Raw genomic sequence first — 26874 nt, forward strand, 5'->3', positions numbered from 1 at the left:
AACCCCCCTGATGGCAACACATGCCTAATGGAGAAATACAGTATATTGCCTATAGAATTTTGTTGAGCCGAGCACAGTCAACACCACCTAAAAAGGTATCAAAATGCTTTTGACCAATCACACAGAGAAGGTAAAAGCTTAATGAAAAGGCTCTTTTGGAGGGGAAAAGCCTAAAACTCATGACAATGACAAATTTCACAAAGGCATCTCACAAAACAAGAGATTGATTTATGAATGTATAGAGTGATTACATGTTGGGGGGGGGGGGTGTTAAAAAACAGCTGCCCAAGGAGAAATTGAGCGAGGAAAGTAGTTCTGATAGAAATAGGCTGTGTTTCTTCAATGAATTCTTAAAACTGAAGCCTAGAGGTTGTCCAAGTCAAAATTACTGCACTCTGTCAAGGGCAAGGGCACAAATCAAAGAGTAATGGCTTAGCACCAACTTTGGTGTTCCTCTGCCAGAGTGGATTGATTTATTATATACCATAAAAGTTTAATGGGATTTCAGCAGGCCTAATATATAAAAGGATGGCTGCGCGACTGAGTCGATGTGCTTTGGTCCTTCCTTTATGGCTCTCCGGTCTCTGTAGCATCCTGAGACAGGATTACTGGGCAGGAAGCTGCCAAACAAACAGCTGAGTGGACACAATGTTTCATGGTTTGGAGTTTGATTCAGTGGCTGAGGCGCATTAAATCATGTAGAATATCACATTTAGGCAAACATAAGCACACCTTTTATGTTGTAGCGTCTCTGCCATGAGCACCCTTAGCAGAGACGTTTGCATTGCTTTTCCCCATTACAGTGCTTAGCAGTGTAATTTAGTTGTTTAGTGTTTAGTGTAAGTTCACATCTTAGGGTCAAAAATTCCACTTAAATCACTATTAATCCCAAGTTTACTTCTGCAACTCTTAAACCTTTTCATGTGTCAGTAAACTTTTTTTTCCCTGAGCTTTTGTCAAATGAAAAAAAGAGCTGCTCCTGATTAACCTTCTTCTATTGGATTGAACCACTTTTCCTCATATGTGACAGACAGTTTAGCTACAAAATGTCTTTGAGGCAGAAAACAAGAATAGAAGAGAATAAGAGTATAGTGGTAGTTAATAGTTCACAAAATCACTGTAAAACTATTGGCAACACTCCAGTCATAAAGTGCAGATCACTCGGCTGTAACAAAGTTGTCAGTGAACACATAGGCCCATCACTGTATTGCGCAGTGGATAAACAAGCTCTCATTGTACCTGTACACTTCAACCCTGTACACGGTACATACTTTAAATATGTCACATGTAAACCTGATTCTGATTGTTGTAAATCTGTTGCAAATATTTTGCACTCACTGCACATATTCTTTATTACCATTCTCTTAAAAATGTATACCATGTCAATTTAATATTTTAATTTTTATATTTTATTTTTGTTGTGATGCAGTGATGTGATGAAGTCACCAAAGCAAATTCCTTATATGTGTAAATGTACTTGGCTGATTCTATTGTTGCTCATAGATGTATTTTCACTTTTTATTTTGAGTGCCGAGTCATGAGAAAAACTGTAGAGGTTTAAAAAACAAATTATTTGTCCTGGGATAGACTTGTCAAATATAATCTGTGTGCAAACTTAATAGCAACAAGTAGAAGAGCCTGGATGTCCGGGATGTTCATAGATGCCAAATGCCGCTAGTATTGGAGGATGACCACTGTTTAATGAGCACATTGTGGAGTTTGCTTTTCAAACAGTTCTGTTTTCTGCACATTTTATATTTGCAAAGCCTTTCTTTGATGCTTTGTAAGCTTCATTCTTTACATTGCCTTGCTACCATCTTCTTTGTCTTTTTTACTGGTGCATTCCTACCTTAGCATAGAGGCAGTAATGCACTGAAAATGATGAGCATACTTTTGTGTTACAATTTCACGGTTGTCACAACATCGACAATGGTTTGAAGGTGCAAATATATTTTGAATGAATGTATCTTTTATAGACAGCAGTGTTGCAACATATTGGTCAGCCATTTCTAAATTCTTCTGAGGCTGTCTTTGGCAATTCTTTACACAATTGTTTTTCTGTCTGGCCTGACTCCGGATGTGCTTCATTTACATTCAGAGGCAGGCAGTCCCAATTTAACCTAAGGCTCGGTGGTCTAGTAAATGCAAGACTTGTTTTCTCAGAATTGTATTACATTTAGAATACATAAAACAGAGTGGATGCATGAGCATATAATCATTGTGTTTTAGATGACTCCTCAGGACATTTGTGCACTTGAAAGCATCTGATCATTGTGGCTGGTTTCTGTTGCATACTTACAGTATGTATTCACACTACAGCTGGATTGATGTTTCATTGCTATCACAGTTAATAAGAAATAGTTAAGCCGTTCTGTTACAAAAGCATGAGCAAGGTTTGATGCGATTGTGAAAAGGGAACGTCAACACAATACATTTTTCTGCATTGCAAAATGTTCAGTGTTGTATTTTCATTGTGCCCCAACATGTAGAGAGGAGTCTCATTTCTAGAAATGACAGCACAGACAACATTACAATATCTAGCTACTACTACTGCAAGGCAACACATTCACATATTCTGTGAAAACAGCTGGCATGAGTGCAATTATCTTTAGCCCTGTTTCCATAATGCATTCACCAGTAGGGTGGATTTTGGTGAAGTTTGTAAGCAGGAGGCGCAAACTAATATTTTAGATGTTTCTTTAAAAGTCACAATACTCTGGTACATGGATCAACAATGCAGCAGCTTTTTTATAATAATATTAGAAACTATACCATTCTTGACAGCATGCTAGAGTCTATACAGCTGCATTGCCTGGTGATTCTCTGCTGCAGAATCTGCAATTTTTTCAGTTGAATTAAATATTTCATATGGGTGTCGAGTAAGTGTAAGCCGAACACCCTTACAGGATAAAGCAGGTGTCAAAAAGGAAAACCTAAAATGTGACCCACAAACCCTTACAGAAATGTATACATAATAAAAGGGTTATTAGCTATACATAAATATTGACTGCAATATGCCAACACAAGGCTGAAATTACTGATAAACACTCAAAGAAAAAAAGAATCTGCTAATCTATGCAGTAATTACACTCTGAAAGGGTAGCCTCTGTTTTTCTATTTGTGTGCCCACATTTATAGCATCATTGGGACAATGGATAGAAAATTATATTGAGAGGATGAAAGGTAGCAGGCAATAACAACAAGCCAGCAAAAACAATGATCAAACAGATGTTCAACAGCATCACTTCTTCAGCATCTGTGTTTCCATAGTTGCAGTTATGTAAAGCGAGCTTGCATTTACATTTTGTTGTCTTGATCGCTACCTGCTTCATGGTATTACAATACTCTTCAAAAGAAATTTTCTTCAGTACTAAAAATAAATACAGGAATAACAACAGTAATATCATCGAACCTCTGGGCTTTTAGATTCACTTGGGTATCAAAAAACACCAATCTACAACATGGCGATGGCTACACCAGAGTCATAGCGTCCCTTAATCTGAGTTATTCTGGCAGCTACCATCAGCAGCAGACCAGTGGCCACCTCCAGGCTGTAGGAGAGCCAGGCTGTGGCTAAAGACCAGCCAAAGGAAACATCCACATTGGCAAGGTTCTCCGGGGACACGATACGCTGGAACTCCTCCATGGCCTGGTTCGAGTATTTGATGTAGACGCTGACCCCAGTCAGGGTGAAAAGACCTGTTGGTGCACATAAACAGACAGATGGCACCATTGGAAATACATAACTGCCCAGATTTTCACACACGCTGTAACATGGACATATATCCTTCTTGAAGATTTGGAATGAATTCTCCAGACACAAGACCCTTGAGCTGCCTAAAACATCATGGTGTTGTATGAAACATAACCAGTTTATACAATGAGGCTATTGAGGTAATAGTGAATGAATTAGCAAAAAATATTTTTTTCCCCAACTTAATTGCTTTCACATAACTCAATGGATGGTATTAGACAACATAGACTTGTTAGCCCATTAATGAGGAACAGTGCAATCTTGAAGCATTTCAGATTTAAATGTTTCTCATTCATGTGCAAATTATTCCAGCAAGGTGATTCTAAATTTAATCAGAGCATTTACACTATGACCTGTGACATAACTTTCTATGGTGTGTATTTTTGATTTCTTGTATTCCCAAACAGACAAATCGGATCAAACATCTCGCATAATAATTATAACAGGAGTGGGCCGAAAGGAATAACACATCACTGAATGTCAACCCCCAAAACACACTTAAATACCGAGTAGTCACCTCTACAAGTATATTTCAGACTGACCTTTTGTATGGCACCATAGAAGGCAGAACCACTACACACTTAACTACTGTCTGCTGCATTTAACCATTCTTAATTACTTGTGGGCTCGTCTCTCAATGTCCGTCAAGCAGTGTGCCTAATTTGCATGTAGGCACACACACCAGAGCAGAAAGAAAGAAAGAAGTACAAAATGTTAAGTACAAATGTCATGAACAGTGCTGAAGGAGGCACAGCGGGTTCTTCGGCAGACCACCCTTTTGTGGCCAGGCAGACCAATCATTTTTATACAAGACTTCAATTCAGGCTTAAATGTGCTCAATTAGTCATAATTGTGGTCTGCTGGGGAAAAAATTGGAGAAATTACTGACACTGATTCGTACCAGTTCTCTCCTCCCACATGGTCAAGATTTTACCTTTCGTTCTAATCTACATCCATTTTGTTTGTGTAGTCTCCTGTGCATAATGTGACTTTTATAGTTCCATTGCATTTTATGGGTAGTCTGAGCTGCGACTGCACCAATACCACACTATGGATTTGCTGAACATCTATTGTGCTCACTGAGAAAAGCGATACAAATTTGACCATTTTAATGGCATGAAGGCAGCTTTTTAAAAACAACCTTGAGTTGCAGAGTTAAAGCTGAGGAAGAAGTAAAAATTGTCCAAGGTGGAAATGTCAGTTTGGCCAGATGTGATATCTGAGGCCTGTCCAAATTCCAAAAGACTGATCAGTGCTGTTGTACGTGATGTGCGTTCAGATGGGATTTCAAAGACCTATTGGCACATTGCTCAATGTGAAACTTGTGTTTGGATATACCATATTTTATACTGACATTTCAAACCCAGAAACAGGTTGCTCATGAAATAAATAAAGGTTGCTTTGGAGGGGGGGGGGGGGGGGTCCATTACCCCTTCTCTGTTTACCAAATATCAGAGGTGGAAGAGCTTAGTGCTTGCAGGTCTTTCGATGTAGATGTGGACAGGACATTCGGAGCAAAGCACGAAATTAGCTGTCTCTCCTGTGTGACATGGGAGGCTGGGCCTGTCGGAGTACATAGCTAGACCTCCCACATCTGTGACAGATTCATGCATTCACCCTCAACCGCACCCCAGTTGAGATTCAAACGCATTCCCTTTGTGTTCAGGTCTATTGAAAAGCATTCCTTGAAAGATATTCTGTTTATGGTGACTGCTCAACAGCTGACCCCGTCACAGTGAAGGGAAAAAAAGCAATCTTTCTGTTTTTGAACTGCTGATAAAGTGCTCCTTATACTGCCATTTAAGGGACCCACAGATCAGTCCTCCTTACTGTACAGGAAAAACGTACAGCATTTATGCTCAAAGGGGACTCTCCAGTGTCATAGATAAACAGTTTTATTTTTTAGCTCAAATTCTGTTGGGGATTCAGTTTGTATTTTGAGCATTGAATAGTCATTTCTATGGACAGATACAGAATTATGTGTATTATTTCAGGGGTTACATTCAGTTTATCTATCCACCATTCAGATATGAGGCGGTTAGCAATTCTATTTTACGGCAATACTAACATCTCTGTGACGCAGTACTTTGGCACAGTGGCGCTAAATTGGCTAAACGCTAATGCTAGCATGGCAATATGCTCACCAAAGTTATTACTATTCATGTCATGGCATATCCAATAGTTTATAAAACGTTTCACTTTAACACCACACATGTCAACCTCTTGGCGGTGCTACAGGAAAAGCTGGATAATCATCAAATTCAAAAGGATTCATCCTGGCAGCATCATGAATATATTTACAAATTTTCATGCAATCCTTCAAATAGATGTTGAGATATTTCAGTCTTGGCCGAAACAGTGGACTAACCAACAAAAGACTGACAGGCACACATTTGTTAGCCACTAGCATGGCTAACAAATGTGTTCACAAACTCAGTAATCCATCAAATGTCAGGGCTGCGCATCACAATTACATTTCAGGAAGATGTTTGTTGATGATTTGACTGTCCAAGATTATTGGAATGATATTCTGTGTAATAGGCCACTATATAAGTAACTACCTATTTGATCATCCTCAGATTCTACAAGAAAGACATTGTTGTTTATATTGTATTTAAAACAGACTGAAATCAACGATAAGATCGTCTGCTATTATGTGCCACTCCATCACGATCAGCAATCACTCCAAATGCTGTTAATTATGTCCATATCCACAGTGAGAATGTTTGGTGGTTTGGTGTCTAAAATCCTGTTCAGGCTCATCTGCTTGCAATTATGATTTATTTTATGCAATCTGATTGGTAAGAAAAAAAAACTGTCCCCAGTAAATCATTACCTCAAACTTTATTTCCACACGTTTGGAGTGTATGGAAAAGGTCTTCAAATCTGTGATTCAGCATATACAGTAGGAGTCCCTGTCAGAGCAGCACAAACATCTCTCACAGTACTACCATAACTGCATCTAAATGTCTTGAGTCAATCACCCGGTGTCTATTCACAAAATCTGACAAAAAGAGCGAATAAAGAGATGAAAGTCTTGCACAGTGCTTTTTTTCTCCTTATTTCCTTCCCCATCTCCACCTACTCTAATAACAAATAGCAAAAAGATACCTAACTCAACTCAGTTAAGTCAAATGGTATTTTGAATGTCCACACAGAGATATAAATGCACTCACAGATTCTACTTTTAACAATCTTCTCCACACAACTGCAAGATATAACATTTACACTAATCACTGTTTTCTCATTGGCCTTCAGTGTGCTCCAGTATACTTCTAATGTCTAAGATGGCTAAAGGTCAGAGGTCAGAGGGAGCAGTTGAAATTGCATATTCAAGAGTTAACACAAACAAAGACACCTACATGTGCAGGATGTGCCGCCTAAACACTATTCTTGCGCTGGACATCTTACACACTGACATGAGCAGGCAGAGGATTTGCTTCCAACCAGTCTACATGTCAAGCACACATAATTGCTGCAGGCTTTGAAAAAAAAATGAAAATAATAAATGATCTGTGGACTTACTGCAGAAGAGAAAGTAGGATGCTGATCCAACCAGCAAGTTAGGACTGCTGGCCAATGAACTGACGAGTCCAAAGATCCAGCCAAACACCAGCAGGACCAGGCTGAGGGGCAACATGATGACCACGACCTTATGCAAGCCTGTAAACACACATATGCAACAATGTGTTACAGTGCCTGAACTACAAGTCAGCTGCATTTTTAGAGCTGGGGTATCTTTGGAGAACTAGCAAACGATTGCTAGATTTTGAAAGCATCTGACCAGAAAAAATACCCACCCCACCCCCTTCCCTTCAACAGTCAGTCCCCCAAACACATTTTCATGGGCAGTGAGTACACGGGCAAAGTGCGCGCAGCAAGGCACGTCGATAGGTAGACTGGCAGATATAATAGTTTATTACAGTCCTGCAACACACAGATATCCACAGATATCAATTTTTTTTATTTTGTCAGAGCATTTGATTTATTGATTGCTGTATGTAAAGAGAATGTCAACAAACATCACAAAATGCTTCTAAAATAAATTGCCTACTCCAGCTTTAAATAACTACTAAGTGCAACCATTTGCAATAGCTTTTCAAATTGATTGATCATCCAGGGAACCACTGGTTTCTATTTTCATGATTAGTAGGGTATGAAAATCAACTTGCAGAGTGTTCTCTGTCACAGCGGACAATTTATTACTGTATTTCATTGTCAAAATTCCAGACAGGAACTGTTTCAGAGAACACATTATCGTTTGCAAAATGTTCATGTTTGCTTACTGTATGTCCTCTGGGTTAAACTTTCTGACCAGTCGAGCATCTAAGGGATGTGCTGAACTTCTGACTTTCTTCATACTATCGCTTGTACATGTTATTACTTCAGCAGCCAACACACCTACCAATTACTTTTGTCAGGATTCATTGACTTTGTTTTTATTTTAAATCAAACTCATTAACACCTCACTATGACAGTTGATAAATAAAACCACTCACCAAGCAGGTGCCTATCCGCCTCTGACAGGCTGGACATATTTGCTGTGAAAGAAGGGATGACTGAGCTCCTGTTTGTGCCTGAAAATGTCAAGGGAAAAGGTCACACATGACAGGACATGTGGACAGAGCTGTAGGACTTTGCAAAATTCCTGCTGGATAACAATGTCAGTTTTTATCCTAGAGTTGCACAAATAATTATATTCAGAGATAGGCTGTAACACATTGCATGACTAAATGCATCAAACCTTTTATTACACCTCTGTGTGACACATTTCACCAGCCCTGCATGCCTGACAGTTTTGTGTCAGTGCATGTTCCACTTTTGCAGATATGTCACAGGTGAGCATAGCTTGAAGAGCTTCAATCATTGTCTCATTATTTAGCATTCACTTTGAGGACTCTGGGCGCCACCAGCAACAAATTGGACACCACTGTGAGCCCAAGCAGTGCAGCCAGCAAGCAGAAAAAGAACCTTTAGAATCTCTCTGCAACCTCCTGCGTGTTCCTCAGCAGCTGCCTGCAGGGGCTGAGACAGATGTGAGAGGTTACAGTTCCTACAGTTATATAGGCTACAACAAAAGAAACTAAACTGCGAATATGAGGTTTGGGCTCTATGATATTATTCCTGTATGGTTCATTATACTGGTTGAATAAAAAGTGAAATGTTAAGAATCTTATTCAGTTAATTAATAATTCAGCACATAGCCGTCTTTGTAATTTATTTCTCCAAGCTAAACGCACTGGCATGTCACCTCCTCTGTGCACCACTGTCACAAAAATGAGTTTTTGCGCCTGAGTTCTCTGCCGCCCTGACATTGCCGAGGAATAAACCAAACCAAACTAGCATCTGCGTGGACAATAAACATGGTAATGCAGCAACATCAGACACCCGTGATAACCCACTGTAACAATGTAAAGACTATGTTGCATCACATAACTCACAGTTCAACACCATCAATACTGTTATTTGCACGCCTGATGAAACATAAACAAATTCAAAATAGCCTAATAAACCTTGTGATTGAACCCGTCAATACGTTTTACGCCCAACTGTATGTATGCCACACGATAAAGCCTTAACTTATCTTCTGAAGAAAATCTCACACAAACTACAAACTATAATATGTAGGCTTGAATTGAATTGGTATACCTTCATTAATTCTCCACAGTCCAGAATGTGAACTCAGGTCGTCTGGACCTGTGTGGTTGGGTTGATTCACATCGATGATGTACCAGTAATCAGTCCCAATAGCCACAGCGAGGAGGGTAAAACTGAGCAAACCTGTAAACCCAGCAGTAAGGACAACCAATCCGTACCTCATTATATACGGTCCACACGCAGAGCGTAGTTACTCTAATGTTCTGAGCAGTTTTTTAAAACCCTTTTTCTACAGCATAATCTGTATCAACGCTCCAAGAGGTGCGATGCGTAAAAGCACTCCAGCTGATTCCATCCCTGTAAAGTGCTGGTTCTCCATGGCTACCACGGTCTTAAATTGTTCCCGTTTACTTTGAAAGAAAAAAACTGAGAAGAGAGATGCGTCCTTCTTTGCATCAGCTTATAACACCGTCAGGTAAATGGGGGCTTAAGGCGGCAGCGGCGCTCCTGGATTGATCCACGGAGTCAAGTTAAGAGGGATAAAACGCCACACTTCTGGTGCGGAATTCCAAAATAAACTCCACGACCCGGACACACGTGTTGTGAAGGTGCTAAAAATGTATTTTTGTGGTACAAAAGAGCCCACATCCGGCCACAGTTTAGTTATCTGTTTTTGACTTGATTACAAAAACGCAATTGTAGCCAATTTTTTTTCCAATAGCAATAGTGGCTGCTTTTGTGACCAGACATATACCGACTCCATCCGTTTACAGTATCGTAGCCTAAATTACAAGGCAGCCTATGTGAGGTAACTACAAATCAAGATTTAAGGTTGTACTCTAGTCTATTGTAGTTCATGATACATGTGTTTTATTGTATCTTCAGATACTCATTTTATCTTGTGTTCTATTGTAACTTAGGCTATTGTATCCTACTTGTATACTTTTTTCATTTCCTTTTTTCCTCACTGTTTAATAATGTTGTATTTCTTTAAAATCCCTTCTCTGGACGTGCGTTGCAAATTAGCTAAGATAAAATACTGTTACAAACACAGTGGATTGCTGTTTTCAGTTTATCTATGTAAGCTGTAAAACACATTGCTCCATACCGCTAGCAAATACATAAATCCTCTCCAGCTTATGAGATAGGTTTAATTACATTTAAGAAGCTCTGTTGGCATCCTAATTAGAATAGGCCTACTTAGGCCTACCTGTGCTTTATGACCAGGCACTTTGTCACCTGTTATACCGGAGGGGACCTGCAGATGGGGCAGCTTTATTGACGTGTGCAAAAATCTAGCACAAGGCAAGACGGCGTAGTGTTGTGTTGGTAGCCAACTGCTTTGTAAGCCGAAGGGGACGTTATAGCTACGACGTTTAAAAGTAGGGCTGATAATGCTATGTGAGAAACAATAACGTAAAAGTGTGGGCACCTGTTTAACGAGCTAACTTTAGCGGTCTCCGAGGTAAGTTCGGTGTTTTAACTGAACATTTAATTATCTCTGTGATTAGGCTGTATTTTGTCACGGAGGTGGTCTTAATGTCAAACATATCTACAGATTGTTGTAAAAACTAAGTTCAGCTATTAACTATAGCCTACATCATGCACCCCTTTCAAGCCAATATGCACACTTAGTAGAGACACCTTTGGCAACAATTACAGCCTGGAGACTGTGTGGATAGGTCTATGTCACATATGGACGATACGCCCCCCCCCCCCCCCCCCCCCCTTCTTTCTAGTAAAACTGCCCAAGCTCGGTCAAGTGCCATGGGGACCATGAGTGAAAAGCAATTTTCGAGTCCTGCCACAAATCCTCAATTGGACAGAGGTTTCTGACTTGCCCACTTCCTTACTCCAGGATATTTTAAAGCCATTCTTGTGTAGCTTTATTGTAGTACGCAGGGAGTTGTCTTGCTTGAAAATAAATCTACCAAACTCTTGCAGAATGACAACAGGCTTTCCCTGTCCTCTGTAGCCTATTCACCAGGAAATGTAGCCATAGCTGTGTTTTCAGTGTTGTGAAAAAAGGGGGAAACACACACACTGGGGGAAATTAACATATATGCCTTTAATGATAAAGTTCAGTGTAATTGCACACTTGTGGGTGTTATTCTTTTTCATGTAAGTAAGTATTGATGCAAGCATTCAAATCCCACAGCCCTCTGATTACTGACATGGAAAGTAAAACTAACAAAGTATCAGCTGTAGCATTATGACAGGTGAAGTGAATAACACTGATTTTCTTAGCATGGCACCTGTCAGTGGGTGGGATACATTAAGCAGCAAGTGAAGATTTAGTCCTCTAAGTTGATGTGTAGAAGCAGGAAAAATGTGCAAGCGTAAGGATTTGAGTGTCTCTGACAGGGGCCAAATAGTGATGTATCGACGACTGGGTCAGAGCATCTCCAAAATTGCAGCTAGTGTGTGGTGTTCTTGGTCTGCACTGGTCAGTACCTATCAAACGTGATCCAAGAAAGGTGACGTGGTGACAGGGTCATGGGGAGCCAAGGCTCATTGATGCACGTAGGGAGCAAAGGCTGGCCCATGTGGTCTGATCCAACAGGCGAGCTACTGTAGGTCAAGTTGCTGAAAAAGGTAACGCTGGTTCTGATAGAAAGGTGTGAGAACATACAGGGCATCACAGTTTGTTGTGTATGGGGCTGTGTAGCTGCCGAACAGTCAGGGTGCCCACAAACTTAAAAACTCCTGGGTTAAAAAGGGACCAACTAATTACTAGGTTATTCTTTTTGACCCAACGTCTGGGTTAAATACCGGACCCAAATGTTGGGTTAAAAAACCCAATGTTGTAGTTAATATAGCCCAACTTCTGGGTCAAAAGAACAACCCCAATATCTGGGTTGAAATAACCCAGAAATTTGTCGGTCCCTTTTTAACCCAGGAGTTGGGTCAAAAATAACTTAACTTTGTTTTACATTATATCTGTCACAGTGTGGTGCAGGCAGAAGAAGAGGAGTCCAAACTTCTAATTCAAACATTTTACTAATAAAGTAACTCCAAAAGGTACAGACAAGCAGGATGAACACACACTAAACAAGACTGTAAAGTAGAATGGCCAAAGACTGAAGGAACTAAATACTAACACAGATGAACATTGATTAACAGAATACAGGTGATGCAGATTAACTAAATGACAGAAACCATGGAAACAGATGAGTGGCTGGAAAACAGAACAAAGGAAGACATGTGACTTCAAGCACTTTTCTATATAAAAAATAGAAAAATAAACAACTCAAACATTCTCTCTCAAACATTCGACAACATTCAATAACTGGATAGAACTTAAGGCTTAAAGTCCTCAAACATTGGTTGTGTCATGGCATGTGTGACTTTACACAGACTTTAAAGTAGTTAGATGTACATGGCAACCACACAATTACCACGGCTAACGCTAGTCTAAATGTAGCAACTAAGCATGGTAATTTTTTCAGCAAATGGTGCTAAACTAGCAACGGGGACATAGGCACAAAAGTTTACGTTACATCAACACTGAAAATACTTGCTTACCTTGAATACACAACGAAGTTGCACCGAAGAAGCACAGGCCAAAACGGATCGAGTGCGAAGTGACAGTTATTTCAAATGACTGTTGTGAGAAAATTCCAGGGTTAGGGGTGGTTGCTATACATTCATGCCAATAAAGCTCATTTGAATTTGAGAGAGAGAAAGCCAACCCTTTAAACCAGAACATGGGTTACTCTTTGAAAAACAACCCAGAAACCCAAACAACCCAGGAATTGGGTCAAAATATTAGCCCTATAATCCAGAAAATGGTTACTCTCTGAAAAAATAACCCATAATTTTAACCCAACACAACTAACCCAGAAAATGGGTTGAAATAACCCAGGAGTTTTTAGTGTGCATTCTTACCCCTGTCCTCTGCTGAAAGCGCCTACAATGGGCATCAGAACTGGACTACAGAGCAATAGTAGAAGGTGGCCTGGTCTGATGAATCATGTTTTCATTTACATCATGTTGATGGCCAGGTGCGTGTACGTTGCTTACCTGGAGAACACATGGCACCAGGATGCACTATGGAAAGAAGGCAACCCGGCGGAGGCGGTGTGATGCTTTGGGCAATGTGGATGTTACTTTGACACATACCACCCAACTAAGCATTGTAGCAGACCATATACACCCGTTCATGGAAACGGAATTCCCTGATGGCAGTAGCCTCTTTCAGCAGGATAATGCGCCCTGCCACAAAGTAAAAATGGTTCATGGAAAGTTTTGTGCATGTCCATCAGACATTAATGAGAGGGAAAAATGGTTTTGTCAAGTGTAGGATAGGAAATTAAGTCCTCCTTGATTACTGCAATTTTCTAAAGCATCCAAACTCGTGGGGTCTATTTTTAGTTTAATTGCCCTTAATTATAAGTTTTGTTTCCACAAATGCATCTGCTGTGACACATTTAGGGTATATTACAATACTTAAACTGTGCATGAATTGATTTAATTCTCTATTTATAATTGCAATTGTCATTTTCATTGATACAGTATCTGTTTAATTCAAATTCAGATACACCCCCTGATTATTATTTAACCATCACAGATTGATGTCTCATAAACACTGATATTGATGTGGGTTTTTGTTTATACATTTTTATTATTATTTTATTTCATTTGTTGCAATAAAAGATGGACTTCACGCGACAATTTTTTTATTGAAAAAGCCACAGTATTAATTATCCACCAATGTTTCGCACAGTGTTGCCTAGTTTAACAGCAATAGCAATTAACAATGTCTGATCCTCAGCATCTCTTACGTATTACAGAGGTTATCTAAGCAGAGGTCTATACTGCACAGATGATGTCTTGCATTGAAGATATTGCACAAACTACCGGAACAATGCAAAATGTGTTGGCTTGTATCTTCCCTGCACCTGTAAACCTGTGTTCATTTGTAAATTCTTTCATTAGCAATACTGATATGCCATCTTTGGTGGAAAGCAGCAATGTAATGCCATGGTGTATCAGAGTTGTTCTGGCTCAGTTATTATTCAATCTTTTGAAGTGCTTTTGATTATTTTCACCTCAAACATTTGATGCAAACACACACAGGTTTCTATCTTGTTTTGCTGGCTTTACAAATTTGCTGAAAACCCATGCCACATTTTCTTAGAAGCTATTGCTAAGTTTTAATGTAAAAAGCTTTGCCTTGCTTTAAATTAACCATTTTTTACAATTGAATATTATAGCTAAAATGCTTTGTGCTTGCTTGAAGCAGTACATAAGCCAGCAGAACACTACTGCTGGCTTATGGTTATTGTCAGGAAGATTAACAAGAATTGCTGTTTCTGTCCACACACACACACACAAGTCAGTTAGCGGTTCACCTCTACATCACAAATACACAGTGTGGTTGAACTGGACATGTTTGAGGTTTGTCTTGCTGGTATTGTTCTGTTCTGTGTGCATCTTCTTGCTACAACAGCAGCTTTTGCTCACAGCTAACCTTGGATCAGTGAAGCATTGCTGACATTACTGTTCCTAAGCAATTTATGTTCTGCCGCATTTTGGAGATTGCTAAATCTATTCTTTCTTTTTGCAGATTCTTGAGAGGAATGCAGGAGAAATTGACTGAACCATATTATTTCCAAACTGTGGATGACAGTATGAAGGTGTGAGAGCAACGTGATGAGCCAACAGAGTATCAGAAGATAGGTAAAAGAGAGGTCAGAAGTTAACATCTCCTTGGCTCCAGCTCTTTCTACTGTGCAGTTTCCTCTCTTTACATAGGAAACCAATGTTTCTCTGTCTCTGAGTCTCTGTCTGTACCTTTTCTTACTGGCAGAACTCTGGGTTGCCAGTTTTGTCTGTGTCCACCAGTCTCAATGGCCAGGCTCAGTGGTCAGAATATCTTTGACAGTTGCTCAAAGTGCCAAGTTAATTTGCCTCAGTATGGGGCAGGTCAGTGCTAAATAACTATGTTTACGTTACTATTTGTATGAAAGGTCCAATGTTTTCCTTCTCTTTGGCTGTGATTTGTTTGGTCCAGTTTGTGTGAGGTCTGTGTTTAGGCGGTGCACCGTTGATGAGCTAACTGAAAGGACTTCTCTCCATTTTCTTCTGTGTGTAGCTTTGTAATGGTTGGAGCTTGGCTCATTGGCTTTAAGGTGTTTTGTTGAATAGTATTACTCTTCTTTGGATCCTAATTAAAATTCGAAATTAGTCTGTTCCAGCGCTGCATCGTTTGTGTATTGTGTTTCTGTGAAGGATATTCTTACCAATTTCAGTTTGAAGGGTCGCACTTGGATGTTAATCCCATTTTCAATTGCCTTGTTTTAGTGTCCACTCACATCACTATCATATACTAAAATTAATTCAGGTATGGATTTGAATATTTGTAGCCCAGTTCAGGTTTGGTTGTTTCATGGCACAGAAGAGACCTTCTTCCTTTGTTTCTGAAAGCTTTCAAGATGGAAAGGCCCATAGATGTAATTTGTGTTCCTTATTATGTATAGTACTGCTATTTGTTTGTACAGTATCAGTGTAGCTCAGTAAAACCCTATTTGGATTTCACTGACATTTCACAATCTTGTTCCTTGTCAGAATATCTGTAAAATGCATCTATTGTTGTGATGCTTCTTTAGATTTGGCCAGCAACATTAGATAATCAGCAAAGAGAAGTCATTCATTGAAACTTTAACAGATGGAGATCTGGGATATCTGACGGGGATGAAGGGGGGAAGGTGTGGTTTGTTGTTCGATAATTTGATTTTAAACCTGTCTGACTTTTGCCGATGACATGATTGAAAACGATGTTTTGCAGTTGGGTGTCACGGATGCTTAAGAATAATTTGTGAATTTCCCCACAGGGATCAGTAAACTCTTACCTTATTTTTAACTATAATCACACATCATCATTTATTTGTTAATTATATTTCCTGTTATTAGTCTGAAGGTGCAAAGTAACTATTAATTTAAGTTATCAGTGAAATAAAGTGGCGTAAGAAGTGCAATATTTGCCTCTGAATGAAGTGTAGTAGAAGTATTTGGTAGCAGAAAATGGAAACCCCAAGTACAATATTTGAGTAAATGTAGACTACTGTGTAATCCTTTGCTCTAGATATTATGTGCCCAACATTTAAGATTAAAGGAGAACACATCAGAGTCTGTTTACAGGTCTCGGGGAGAACTGCAATGTGAAAAAAGTTGTATAAAGCCTTTTGTGGCTCCAGAAGGAGCTGTGTGGAATCTTATCAGTAGCCAAATGTCATTCAAATGGCCGCTCCTTATCTCTGCTTGAGGCTAAGGTTACTTGCATAACACACCCGAATCTCAACCACTGTTGACAGTCAAGTTGCATTGTGGTTATTGGGCAAGGTTTTGACGAGGAAGAAGAATGCATGGAATAGAAAATGATATTTGTGGTTCTGCTGCATCGATTTTTCCTTTTTAACTGCCCATCGTAAGCCTGAAAATGTTATGGGAATGCAATGTGAAATTGGTGGAGGGCTCTCTTAACATTAAATAAGTTACACATTGTGTTGCCGAATTTGTGCATTTTGTGTTTTACCATACCAATCAATGTTGCTGGCCTCCCTAGTTTTAGAGCCTGAATTTTGGTTGCTACTCTTTGACTCCTCCACTCTCCCTCTGAGAAGATGCCTCATTCAGAAACATGAAATGCAAAACATTGTCCAGTTCCAAGAAGTTGGATGAACTTCATTTAAACATGATTTGCATAAAAGCTTAGAGCATCTGGCCCATGTGTTAAAAACAAGTGCTTGCTTTTAATCCATAAGAAATCAGAATTGGATTTCTATTTGTTTGTATTTTTGAGATAACATCTATGGTGGATCAACAAAAAAAATCCGAAGTTGTTCATCTGACAACCTGGAAAAAATAACCCCATTTTAGTATTGTTTGTCAAAAACAGCTCTGCCTCTCAGGCAAACCTAGCCAGTTCTGCAGTACAGCACACAGAGGAAGAAAACAGTGTCGGTCATACATATTGACCTCTAGCCATCAATTCTCACCAGAATTCTGTCTCAAGCGCAGTCTGGCAGAAGAACACACGTGGGTCAGAAAGGTTGGTTACTTGAAATTAAGTTCTTTGCAAATGCCAAAATCTTTGGCACTCATTATAGCAGAAATTGCATAGTTATTCTGGTTCGGTCAAGAGCATGTTAAAGGCAAGTTATTCTGTGAAAACATCTTCATTCAGTGAGTAATGTGTAATGATCAGGGCTAGTGAGCAGGGCATTTATGGGCTGTGATTCTCAAAGAAAACTTTTACCAGTGTAATTATATAATTAAATAAGGGAAGACAAAATGTCATGGTAAAATATGATGGGCTTGAGAAAGAGTGTGTGTGTTTTCAAGAGAGAAAACTGACATTTTTAGAAAACAATACTACACTGTTGTTGTGGATAGATGGCTAGGAACCTGAACGACTTACAATGACTTGTTGAGGGACTAAGTACTGTGTTCTGCATGTGACAGCTGATGCCAGTTCCAGTTTAAATATGTGGAGTTGTTGAAAGTGTTAACAGATGTCAGGAGGTCGGTTGCGGTGTGGTGGATTGCAAACAGGTGTTTGTGCTTGTCTAGATTGCAGCATGATATGCTACTTTCACAGCACTTGCCACTGACAATTACTCTAAGAGAGAATGAACTTCGAGGTGTACATACTGCCACCCAGTGTAGTGAATAGGAAAATCATCTCAGTAATAACACGCTGGTCAGAGAGTCCTTTATGCCTTGTATTCATGGATGAGTGCTGATAAGGTTGGACTGCTCTGGTTGGGAAATTAAAATTCGCCAGCCAAATAGCTGCCACCTTCTAGCATTTTCATTACTACTGTTGGGCTTATCAGCCTTTTTCAACAGATGTTGTGACTTGTCAACTGATGTTATTATTAGTTACAAGAGTAACTAATAATATTAATGATACCTCAGTTCCATTTATGTCCTCCATTGAGACAACAGTCTTTGACATTTCCTGTTATATTACTGAGCCCTAATTATAATTCACTGTTTTCTCAAACAGTAGGAAAAGCACAGGTGATAATCATAACATTAATGATGCCTCAATTCAGTTTAGCGGCTTCAGTTTCAGGGTCCTAATATTGGGCATGCTGTCATGAGTCAGGTATCCATCCATATGTAGCGCAGATGTCAACAGAATTTCCAGAAAATCTGAAAAAGAAAATGTGAAATAATAGCTTCAGGGGTGAGAAGCCCTTTTTGTTGACCTTTTTGTCCTGTCTATGTTCGGTAGGTAGGTAAAATACCCGGTATTTTCTTTTGTGTATGATAGGGATGTAAGTTGTTGATTGTTTAATTTATTGTTCTGGCTGGGATCTCACAGACACTAGCATGATTGATATAATAATAATAAATAATTTCTGCTTGGAATGCATCTGCTGTTGTCCACTGGTTTCAATCTACTGCTGTTAGTCAAATAATAGGTTTATCATTGAGATAAACAGCTGTCGGGACAAATTTTCCGGTTGGGTGCCATTAAACCATGAGTGCGGAACATCAAAGCTCGAACACAGTAAAACCATGTAGAAAACGTGATGGAAAAATGCCTTTTATGTTTTTTTCATGTATTCATGTGAGTAACAAACAGTCTCGTCTGCTTCAGTATTAAGTCTCTTCAGTTGAAGCTTGAGTGACAAATCACATGCCTCATGTACGTCATGATTAATGCCTGATTAAGACTGCCTCCATTGCACCTTGCCGTATTTTGTTTTCATGGATACACTAACACCAAAAAACGTTTTTGCAATATTTTAATTTGTCTTTTGAATTTTCAATGTTTCCACTCAGGCTTTTAATGCACAGTTTGAAAATGTGCAAAAAACAGGTGGATGGAAATGCACTCACTTACTAAGACACTTGAATAGAACATGGCCATCATTAACGTACTACCACCTGTGCTTTTCGTACTATCACAAGTCTAAATGTCTCTGAGTCATCTCTGCTCCATTTCTCAGTAACTGAGCTGAAACATTACAATATTTTGCAAGACAGAAGTCTGACAATTTGGGGTCCAGTTTCTTGCTCTTGGACACCTGGGTCATCAACCCTACAATCATTGGCCGTTCATCTGAAGTGCTGAATCACAAATTTCTTTCATATTATATTAGCTTGGCATACAATTCTAGTCACAAAGTCAATAAATATGTTTTTTTCAACTTTTTATTGTCATTAAAGGTTTTCAAAAATCAGATCAGAAAACAAAGATAGTAAAACAACAAACATCTATATATGTTAAATACATTCTAAAAATATGGCTGGAGGCTCTCAGGATGCATAGGTGACCAAGCCTTTTAGACTTTGCTTTCTAAAATATTTCTGTATTAATTGCAAATTGCACACAACACAAAACCATTGGTTTAGACATTACATTTGAACTATTGCAGATTAAGTTTATTCCTGGGAAATAACTGACAAAACTCTACAGGATAAAAACAGGTTAAGGTTGTCCTCTGTGCTGCACACTAACATCTTTACCAGGTATGGGCAGCTTGTGCCCCTAGCGATTTGATGGGTGTCCGAAGTATGTAATTGATTCAGTAAGTCATGTGAGAGATTGAATTAAAATACAAAAAGTACCCCCTTACGGCTGTGGTGGCAAAGGTTTACTAGAGCAGTGTTGGGTAACTTAGTGGAACACAAATACAGTTGTTTGCTGTTATATCCAGAGTTAAATGAGAAGATTCATATCAGTTTCAGTGGGACGTTCTTGGAAGCAGAGGGAAGGCAGATAGCCCAGCTCTGTTAAAAGTGAAACATGTTTTCCAACAGCTCCAAAGCTGTCTGAAGAAGCAGCTTGCTGACACATTGGAGCTGAGTTTGGGAAGTGCACATACCACTCATTTCACAAATGTAATTCATTGAATCCTCTCATCTGACTGTGGGTAAACAGATGGAAAACAGTTTTCTTATTCCACATATAAGTATTCCACTAAGCATTTTCTTCAAAAGTTTCTGTTATCTAAATCCATATATTTTTCTAATCTTACCACCCTGAAACTCTAAACACTAAGAACAGGGTATAAAGGGATATAGAGTGCAGTGTGGTTTAAGGCCCCTAGGCAGAACACCAGAGAAGCACTTTCTGAGTTCACACCTGGTACATTAACAATGATGTATAGGCCATCAAATGCTTTAAATGTGCTCACCTTTGGTTTCTTTCTTGTCCCTGATATGGATATGTGACGGTTCTACTGATGCTGTCTGTTCCTGAACATGTCTGATCTCTGTTTCTATATGTGTTACACATCTATATCACAAAATGTATTTTAGTGTTTGTAGTGATGCTGAATGATTGTCCTCTTTGGATACATTGCTCAGCATTGCAGATGTGCCTGAGACAGTACAATCTATTTGCTCCAGTCCACTTCATTTGCTTCATATTGTGTTTTGATGGGAGCTGTAAATGGTCCATTATCAAAAATGGAAACACCACTGACACCAGCCATTCGCCGTCTTTGAAGACAATGGTGCATTCCCTTGGTGCTAAGTGACATCAGTGGCTGTTCTTATAGAACATGTCAAAGTATTGAAATCATTTAAAAGCTGTAAACAAACTTGGCAGGATTGTTGACAGAGGTTACAGAAGTAAGGTCCAGATAAACATAAATGAAACCAAATGAAGTTAACTTTCTGTCTGTAAATGAGTGTCCCTGTTTTAAAAAGAATTAACCTTAGGATGCAGCTACTGATCCGTCATTGTCTGTTTTTCATTCATTGTCAGTTGTGAATGCTGTTCTGGACTGATGTGTCTTTCACTGCCAAATCAGTTTGGATTAGGGGTGTGATGATACATTTAGCCCATGAGACGAGATGATATACGACATTGGGTTCACAAGAACAAAACGATATTTCAACAGTATTTTTAAGAAATCTTCAATGATGAAATATATGACTGGTACCCAAAATGCTGACACAAACTATTTAAAAGTGACGGGGGCATCTTCGATGCCAATTTCATCCTCACTCTCTATCGCGAGACAGCTTTTCACCTCGACGAGAAATATCGTCTTGTTTTAATATCACGAGATCTAGCCACACCCCTAGTTTTGATAGACAGAGATACTGCCAAAGTTATTTTCACCTTTTGGAGATATTTAATCAAATAAGCCTGTTGAATTTCCTATTGCTGCCATTCATAGCGATGCGTAGGCAAAACTGAAAATGTGTCAAAGGCAGCAACAGTCTTTGTTAAATTTCTCTCTGTTCAGTGACTGATCAGTGCAGCAGCCCTCAAAGATATTTGTTTGTCACTGTACCTATGTCGAACAAAGTGTGTCTGAAGAATTGGTACAGTATGTGTATTGATGTTGGCATTGTCATTTGAAAGACAAAACATTTAACATTTACAAGAAAAAACAAACATATCTTCCTAAACTTCACTGCTTCCCAATTTAAAAAAACAAACAAACAAACATGGTATCGGGCATCTGGCAGCTAGTATAAAAACAGCCAGGAAAATATTACCCGGTCAGTCCGATTCATTTAAGCTGATAAAAGCGGGTCCTGCACCCCACCATCTTGCTCCCTCTTTGAGGACCCTGATTGAAGGGGATCAGTACTCCCAAAGAGAAGATGCGTCAACAGTTGTACCATCACCCATAAGCGTACCTCCCTGGTCTCCACGAAGGTACTTGCCATTAGAGCCCTTGATTGCGATGCGTCCGTGTTCCAGGAACTCAAGGAAAAAGTCCTCTGGCTTCTCTCCGTCTGAGCACACTAGGCCATTGCTAGAGACGTACCAGAACTTTCCGTTCACACCTGCAGAAGGATACTATTTTAGCCACTTGTTTAAATGAACAACCATTACTTTAGTTGATGATAAATATCTATTTACACAGGATACAGATATATTAATGGTATGCAGGGATCTAGTATGTTGTGCACATGTGAAAACACTGACTTTTTACATTGTATGCGCCATCATTGAAGATCAATGAGAAAATGTCATAGACAGATCGATTTGCGTCCAGAGTGTTAGAGTTCTTGTGGTGACACACAAAGCCATTCTCTCCACTAAGGATCAGCATAGGGCGGTTGATGAGTTTCATCAGGAACAATTCATCTTCCCCTGCAATGAAAGAATATTGTTCATCTGATGTGCATGGGTCAACAGAGCTGTACCTTTGGCAGCACATTCAAGCATTGCAAATTGAGGGGCTCGCCTGAAAGCACTTACCCACTGTATCGCTGACGGCTGAGAGCTGCCCGTTCTTCTTTGTACACACATACTTTCCATTACTTGCTTTAAGTGCCACCCTCTGTCCTCGCCACTCAATTTCAAACATTGTGTTGACCTCTCTGAGGGAAAAAAAATACATGGATGGGCAGATGGAGGGGTTCAGGTAAGAGATATGTGAAAACATGTGAGAAAGTTCCTCTTTTAAAGCCGTTAGAGCTACTTACACTTCTGTAGCGGTGGACTGGATCTCTCCGTGAGTCACTAAAGTCCAGTAGGATCCGCCATTGGTCCTGAACATAGACTTTTTGCTCTCCTTATCAATCTCCATCTGGAAGGTCTCCATGTCTGTCTCCACATCCTGATTGGCTGAAATACTCACTCCTGTTAATAAGGGAAGAAAGACAGCCTTGGTTAGTGTGGCTTTGTTAAAAAGAAATGATGAGTCACAGTGTTGCATCCTCTTGAATACCATTTGCCTCCACTTGAATGTCATTTACTCTCTTAGGCATTACCAAAGAGACATGTGTGCATGATACAGTAGTTATAAAACATTTAATTACATCCATGCCCCCTCTGTTGTTGCACCACATAATATGCGTGCTACCTACAATGATTTATCCAACTCTCATATAGGCAGCAGGTGTTACACATAATTGTATGGTGCTTTGGCGTGGTGTTGCTTCGTGCCTCATACTGGGCAGGTGATCCTCTAATTTGTGATCTTTTCTAATAATGCAAGGGCATGTCCAAGCGCAATAGCAAATGCTAACATACTTTATGACGCATTGACCCAATTCCCAGTGTTACCCTTATGGATTTATGGCACTTAATCATGCTTATTACATCATGCTACATTTTACCTTCATGAAAACATGTCATCATTGGAATCTGTTTCACCTTAGAGATTTATAGTGGTAGAGTATATTTATACATAAGAATAGATGATCACTTTGGATAATGAGCCTGGTTTGTTGTTGTCTGCGAGCTGTGGATGACCCAATGCCTCGCTTTGTGAACCTCGCCTTAAGCAAATTTCACATCATCATCTCTTGTTGTGTTTGTTTGTTGTTGTTAGGTATACAAAGCAATTACATAAGTAAGCACATTACAGAATAACATCCAAAATTTGCTTAAAATTGTGCCCATTGCTCTGGTTAGTGAGATAGTGCCCTGTTCTCTAAACCTTAGTGCCTCACTTTCAGCCAATCTAGTGTTGTATACTTAATCCATATGTATTTACTCTGTCTGGTGGGGTGTTTCAGGAGGTGGAGAATACACAGACACCTATAACTGCACTGTGTCTGCTGTAGTTCAAATTAGATGCCACAGAAATATCCTTCAACCTTTCTCTTAAGCCTGTTACAGCCCTAATCCCCCACAGTCACCCCTCCACCCTTCCTGTTCATTTGCTTGCTGTAATTCCCTGAGTGGTGAAATGCAAATCTGCACTGCAGGGCCCACTAAGCAGCTTTCAGTGCCTTGTTCCTTAAAAACGTGGAACTGCCTCAAGGCCAAACACTAGAGTTTAAAATTGTATTTTTTGCCTTATATTATGAGGATAGAGTGCTCGGTTGTTGAAATATTGCCCTAATAGCGACCTTTTTTTATACATAAGCATAATGATGACTGCAGTCTAAGAACCTCATTGCTCAGTTATGCTAGTATTTTGTGTGCATTGTACAACTAGTTTACAACTACACCAGTACAAATGTCCTACAGTAAAGCTCAGAAGAACTGTTAGTTGTTTTAATTGTATTTTAAATCTTTAAAAAACTTGGCCACAAGCACAATTTGCTCTCCTGTCCTCCTACATTGTTTTGCTGAAATAATTATATAGTACCGAACAGATCACACCATGCAGGCTGACAGGAGACCTTGTAACTGATCTGTCTGGTAAGGGTTGACTGTAGCTCATTTTTGTTGCCACCAAATTGCCACACTGGCCGACAATAAATTTGGAGAATTCAGTAGATCGGTGACTGTAAAGAGCGAGTAGCTGCAAGGCTTTAAGTCCATTGATGGTAATTGACACCCATGGGGCACAGATCTGCCCTAGAGTCATTTGCATGCTGCTTAATCTTCAGTGAACACACAGTGGAAATGACAAAGCCCATTACCACGATCACCTCCACAGTATGGCTGTCAGCCATTCTGGACGTAGGAAAAGCAGGGCTTTTTGCCATTAGCTGTTTTTTTTGTAACTGTAAATATTCAATTAAATAAATTCAGGTCATATGAAGTGAATTTGAATCTTATATTGAATAACTATTCAGAGTGTGATATTTCAATTCACTTAATGTCCACCACACCCAGCACTGGTACTGCTCCACTCAGGGATGTACTATATTCTTATTTGCAATAGGCACACCATGTGCTGTACTATCTTCTTTAGATATTTTGCATAAGCTAAGGCTACACTCATAGTTAACTTCAAATCCATAAACCTGCAAAATGCAACAGTCTGTGTAGCCACGCCAGTTTTCTGGTAGCTTTACACAACTGTTAGAGATTGAACTGAGAAATGCAGGGATAACAGAGTGCTGAAAGGAGACTAAATCTGAGAGGGCCACTAATCTGAAATCAACAGTTATTGATGACGATTGCATTTCACCACAGACTGTGAAAGTGATTTGTGACAAGATTGTGAATTTTAGAAAAAATCACAACACCATTTATCTCGCTGAGAGGTTATCAAAGGGTCATTTGAAAAAGGGTGCACATTCTGTTGTCAAAAATAAAGTGCACTGCGGTCTAAAGGATCTGAAAATGGTTTCACTTAGTCTCACGTGCTAACACTGTGGTGAAGGACTTGCAGCTGGTGTATAGTGATTGCCAAATCATAGTAAAGGAAATTGATTGTTTTTTATTTTGTCAAAAGTGATGCATTAACTATGAAGTTATATTTATAGCCTAATTTATTCTTTCCCTAAGTGTAAAATCATGGAGCCTCTAAAAGTAGCTCTAGGTAAATGTAGCTTGTAGCTCATAATTTACCTATATGACTTGGACAATGGAAGTCATTTCCACTTTAAAGATCCTCAGTGCTTAACGTTGGATTTTCAACATCACACTGCAGTGCAGAGCTCCCAACCATTTTCTGCGTGAAACTATAACATTTTTTAAATATCAAACTGGCTTGTTATCATTGGATAAAGACATGTGATTACAGTACTGCATCACAGGCTGATTACCTTGTTTGACCGAGACAAATCTTTTATTTGCGGCTTGAAAAACAACTTGTGGATGACTCTCCTCGAGATCAAACAGCTCATCTTTTCCAGGTTTGGAGCATCGGCCAGATCGTAGCGTTCCTGTGGGACCCACTGGGGTAAGATATTTCCCATCACAGTCTTTAAAGGCCAGCTTGCCAGATTTCAGCTCCAGTGTGAAGCTAGTAGTATTGGTGTTCTCCTTCACCAGTTTGCCATCATTGCTGAGGAAACGGCTGTCACAAGTCTTCAGGCTGTACTTGCCGTCCATGTATACCAAGGTGACCAGGGAGTCCACTCCCCAGGGGATGTTGCTGTCCACTGAAATCTCTCCATCTGAAGAAGACAGATGGGCATAGCGCTTACGTGCCACACTGAGCAGGCTGGCCTGCGGGTGTAAAGCCAAGTGGACAGCCCACAGCTCTTGTTCTCCAATGACTTGGGCAAAGCAGGACAGGTAGTCAGCCGAGCCTCCAAAGTAACGCAGGTAAGGCTCCGATTGCAGCGCCCAGCGCCCGTCAGATTGGGGCACAATAAGGAAACGGCATTCAGGGTCAGGCTTCTCTGCACCACATATGATCTTCCCATCTTTGTCAGAAGCCAGATAGCGTCCCAGGTGGCTACGGAGGAACACTACTTGGCCATCTTGCTCATCCTGCTCTAATGTCCAGATCTGTTTCTTCTTCATGCTGATGCCCGAGGCGTTCACCTTGAAGCCAAAGGCCTCCGCCGTCAGGTAGCGATTCTCATAGTTGATGAGGCCAAACTGCAGCTTCAGGGCCTTGTTAATTCCGTTTGTTGGCATACTTGAACAGGCCACACGTAAAAATTGCAAGTAAAGAGGCTCAGGACAAAAAAGGGAAAGGATAATGAGGGAATGCAGGCATGAGACTGAAAAGCAAAAATAAAATTGCTCGATTTGTCCCCTCTTTCGCCTTTCAAGCAGTCAATTAGCTCCACCGATCTCCCTTGATAGATTTGTTCCTTCTTCTTTTGTCACTTTCTCTCTCTCTCCCCAGAGGGCTTGCACAGGCACTTGCTCTCTGTTCCTTAATGAGTTAGGATTAAAATCAGCAGGACACAGCACCTCAATCCAACAAGCCGCTGACGTCACATACCAGTGC

The 26874-nt window shown here is 39.8% G+C and overlaps 2 protein-coding genes and 1 long non-coding RNA gene across 4 annotated transcripts in view; 1 reads left to right on the forward strand and 2 right to left on the reverse strand.

The window, feature by feature from the left end:
* Nucleotides 1-2202: 2202 nt before the first annotated feature.
* LOC123957541 (transmembrane protein 235) lies at nt 2203-9945 on the reverse strand. The gene is made up of 4 exons (XM_046030409.1): nt 9404-9945; nt 8254-8331; nt 7280-7417; nt 2203-3699 (listed from the first exon to the last, which is right to left on the reverse strand). The coding sequence occupies exons 1-4, from the start codon at nt 9573-9575 to the stop codon at nt 3455-3457; spliced, it is 633 nt and encodes a 210-aa protein (XP_045886365.1). The 5' UTR covers nt 9576-9945; the 3' UTR covers nt 2203-3454.
* A 675-nt stretch (nt 9946-10620) lies between these two features.
* Nucleotides 10621-26874, forward strand: part of LOC123957559 — a 59764-nt gene continuing 43510 nt past the window's right edge. For both annotated transcript variants that reach the window (XR_006821824.1, XR_006821823.1), the window contains exons 1-2: nt 10621-10817; nt 14922-15045. This is a non-coding gene — a long non-coding RNA (uncharacterized LOC123957559). The remainder of the gene's footprint in view (nt 10818-14921; nt 15046-26874) is intronic.
* fscn2a (fascin actin-bundling protein 2a, retinal) lies at nt 21915-26555 on the reverse strand. Its single transcript, XM_046030399.1, has 5 exons — nt 25733-26555; nt 22766-22922; nt 22539-22660; nt 22263-22430; nt 21915-22120 (listed from the first exon to the last, which is right to left on the reverse strand). The coding sequence occupies exons 1-5, from the start codon at nt 26553-26555 to the stop codon at nt 21915-21917; spliced, it is 1476 nt and encodes a 491-aa protein (XP_045886355.1).

The sequence above is a fragment of the Micropterus dolomieu genome, linkage group LG02, assembly GCF_021292245.1.
Source record: "Micropterus dolomieu isolate WLL.071019.BEF.003 ecotype Adirondacks linkage group LG02, ASM2129224v1, whole genome shotgun sequence".
Taxonomy (NCBI): Eukaryota; Metazoa; Chordata; class Actinopteri; order Centrarchiformes; family Centrarchidae; genus Micropterus; species Micropterus dolomieu.

Coding starts and splice junctions, on each gene's coding strand:
- LOC123957541 (XM_046030409.1), bottom strand. CDS start 9,575: ATGAGGTACGGATTGGTTGTCCTTACTGCTGGGTTTACAGGTTTGCTC. Junction 7,418..8,253: donor GGCGGATAGGCACCTGCTTG/GTGAGTGGTTTT, acceptor GTGTGTTTACAG/GCTTGCATAAGGTCGTGGTC. Junction 3,700..7,279: donor ATCCTACTTTCTCTTCTGCA/GTAAGTCCACAG, acceptor GTGCACCAACAG/GTCTTTTCACCCTGACTGGG.
- fscn2a (XM_046030399.1), bottom strand. CDS start 26,555: ATGCCAACAAACGGAATTAACAAGGCCCTGAAGCTGCAGTTTGGCCTC. Junction 22,923..25,732: donor ATTTGTCTCGGTCAAACAAG/GTAATCAGCCTG, acceptor CCTTATTAACAG/GAGTGAGTATTTCAGCCAAT. Junction 22,121..22,262: donor TGGCGCATACAATGTAAAAA/GTCAGTGTTTTC, acceptor ATCCTTCTGCAG/GTGTGAACGGAAAGTTCTGG.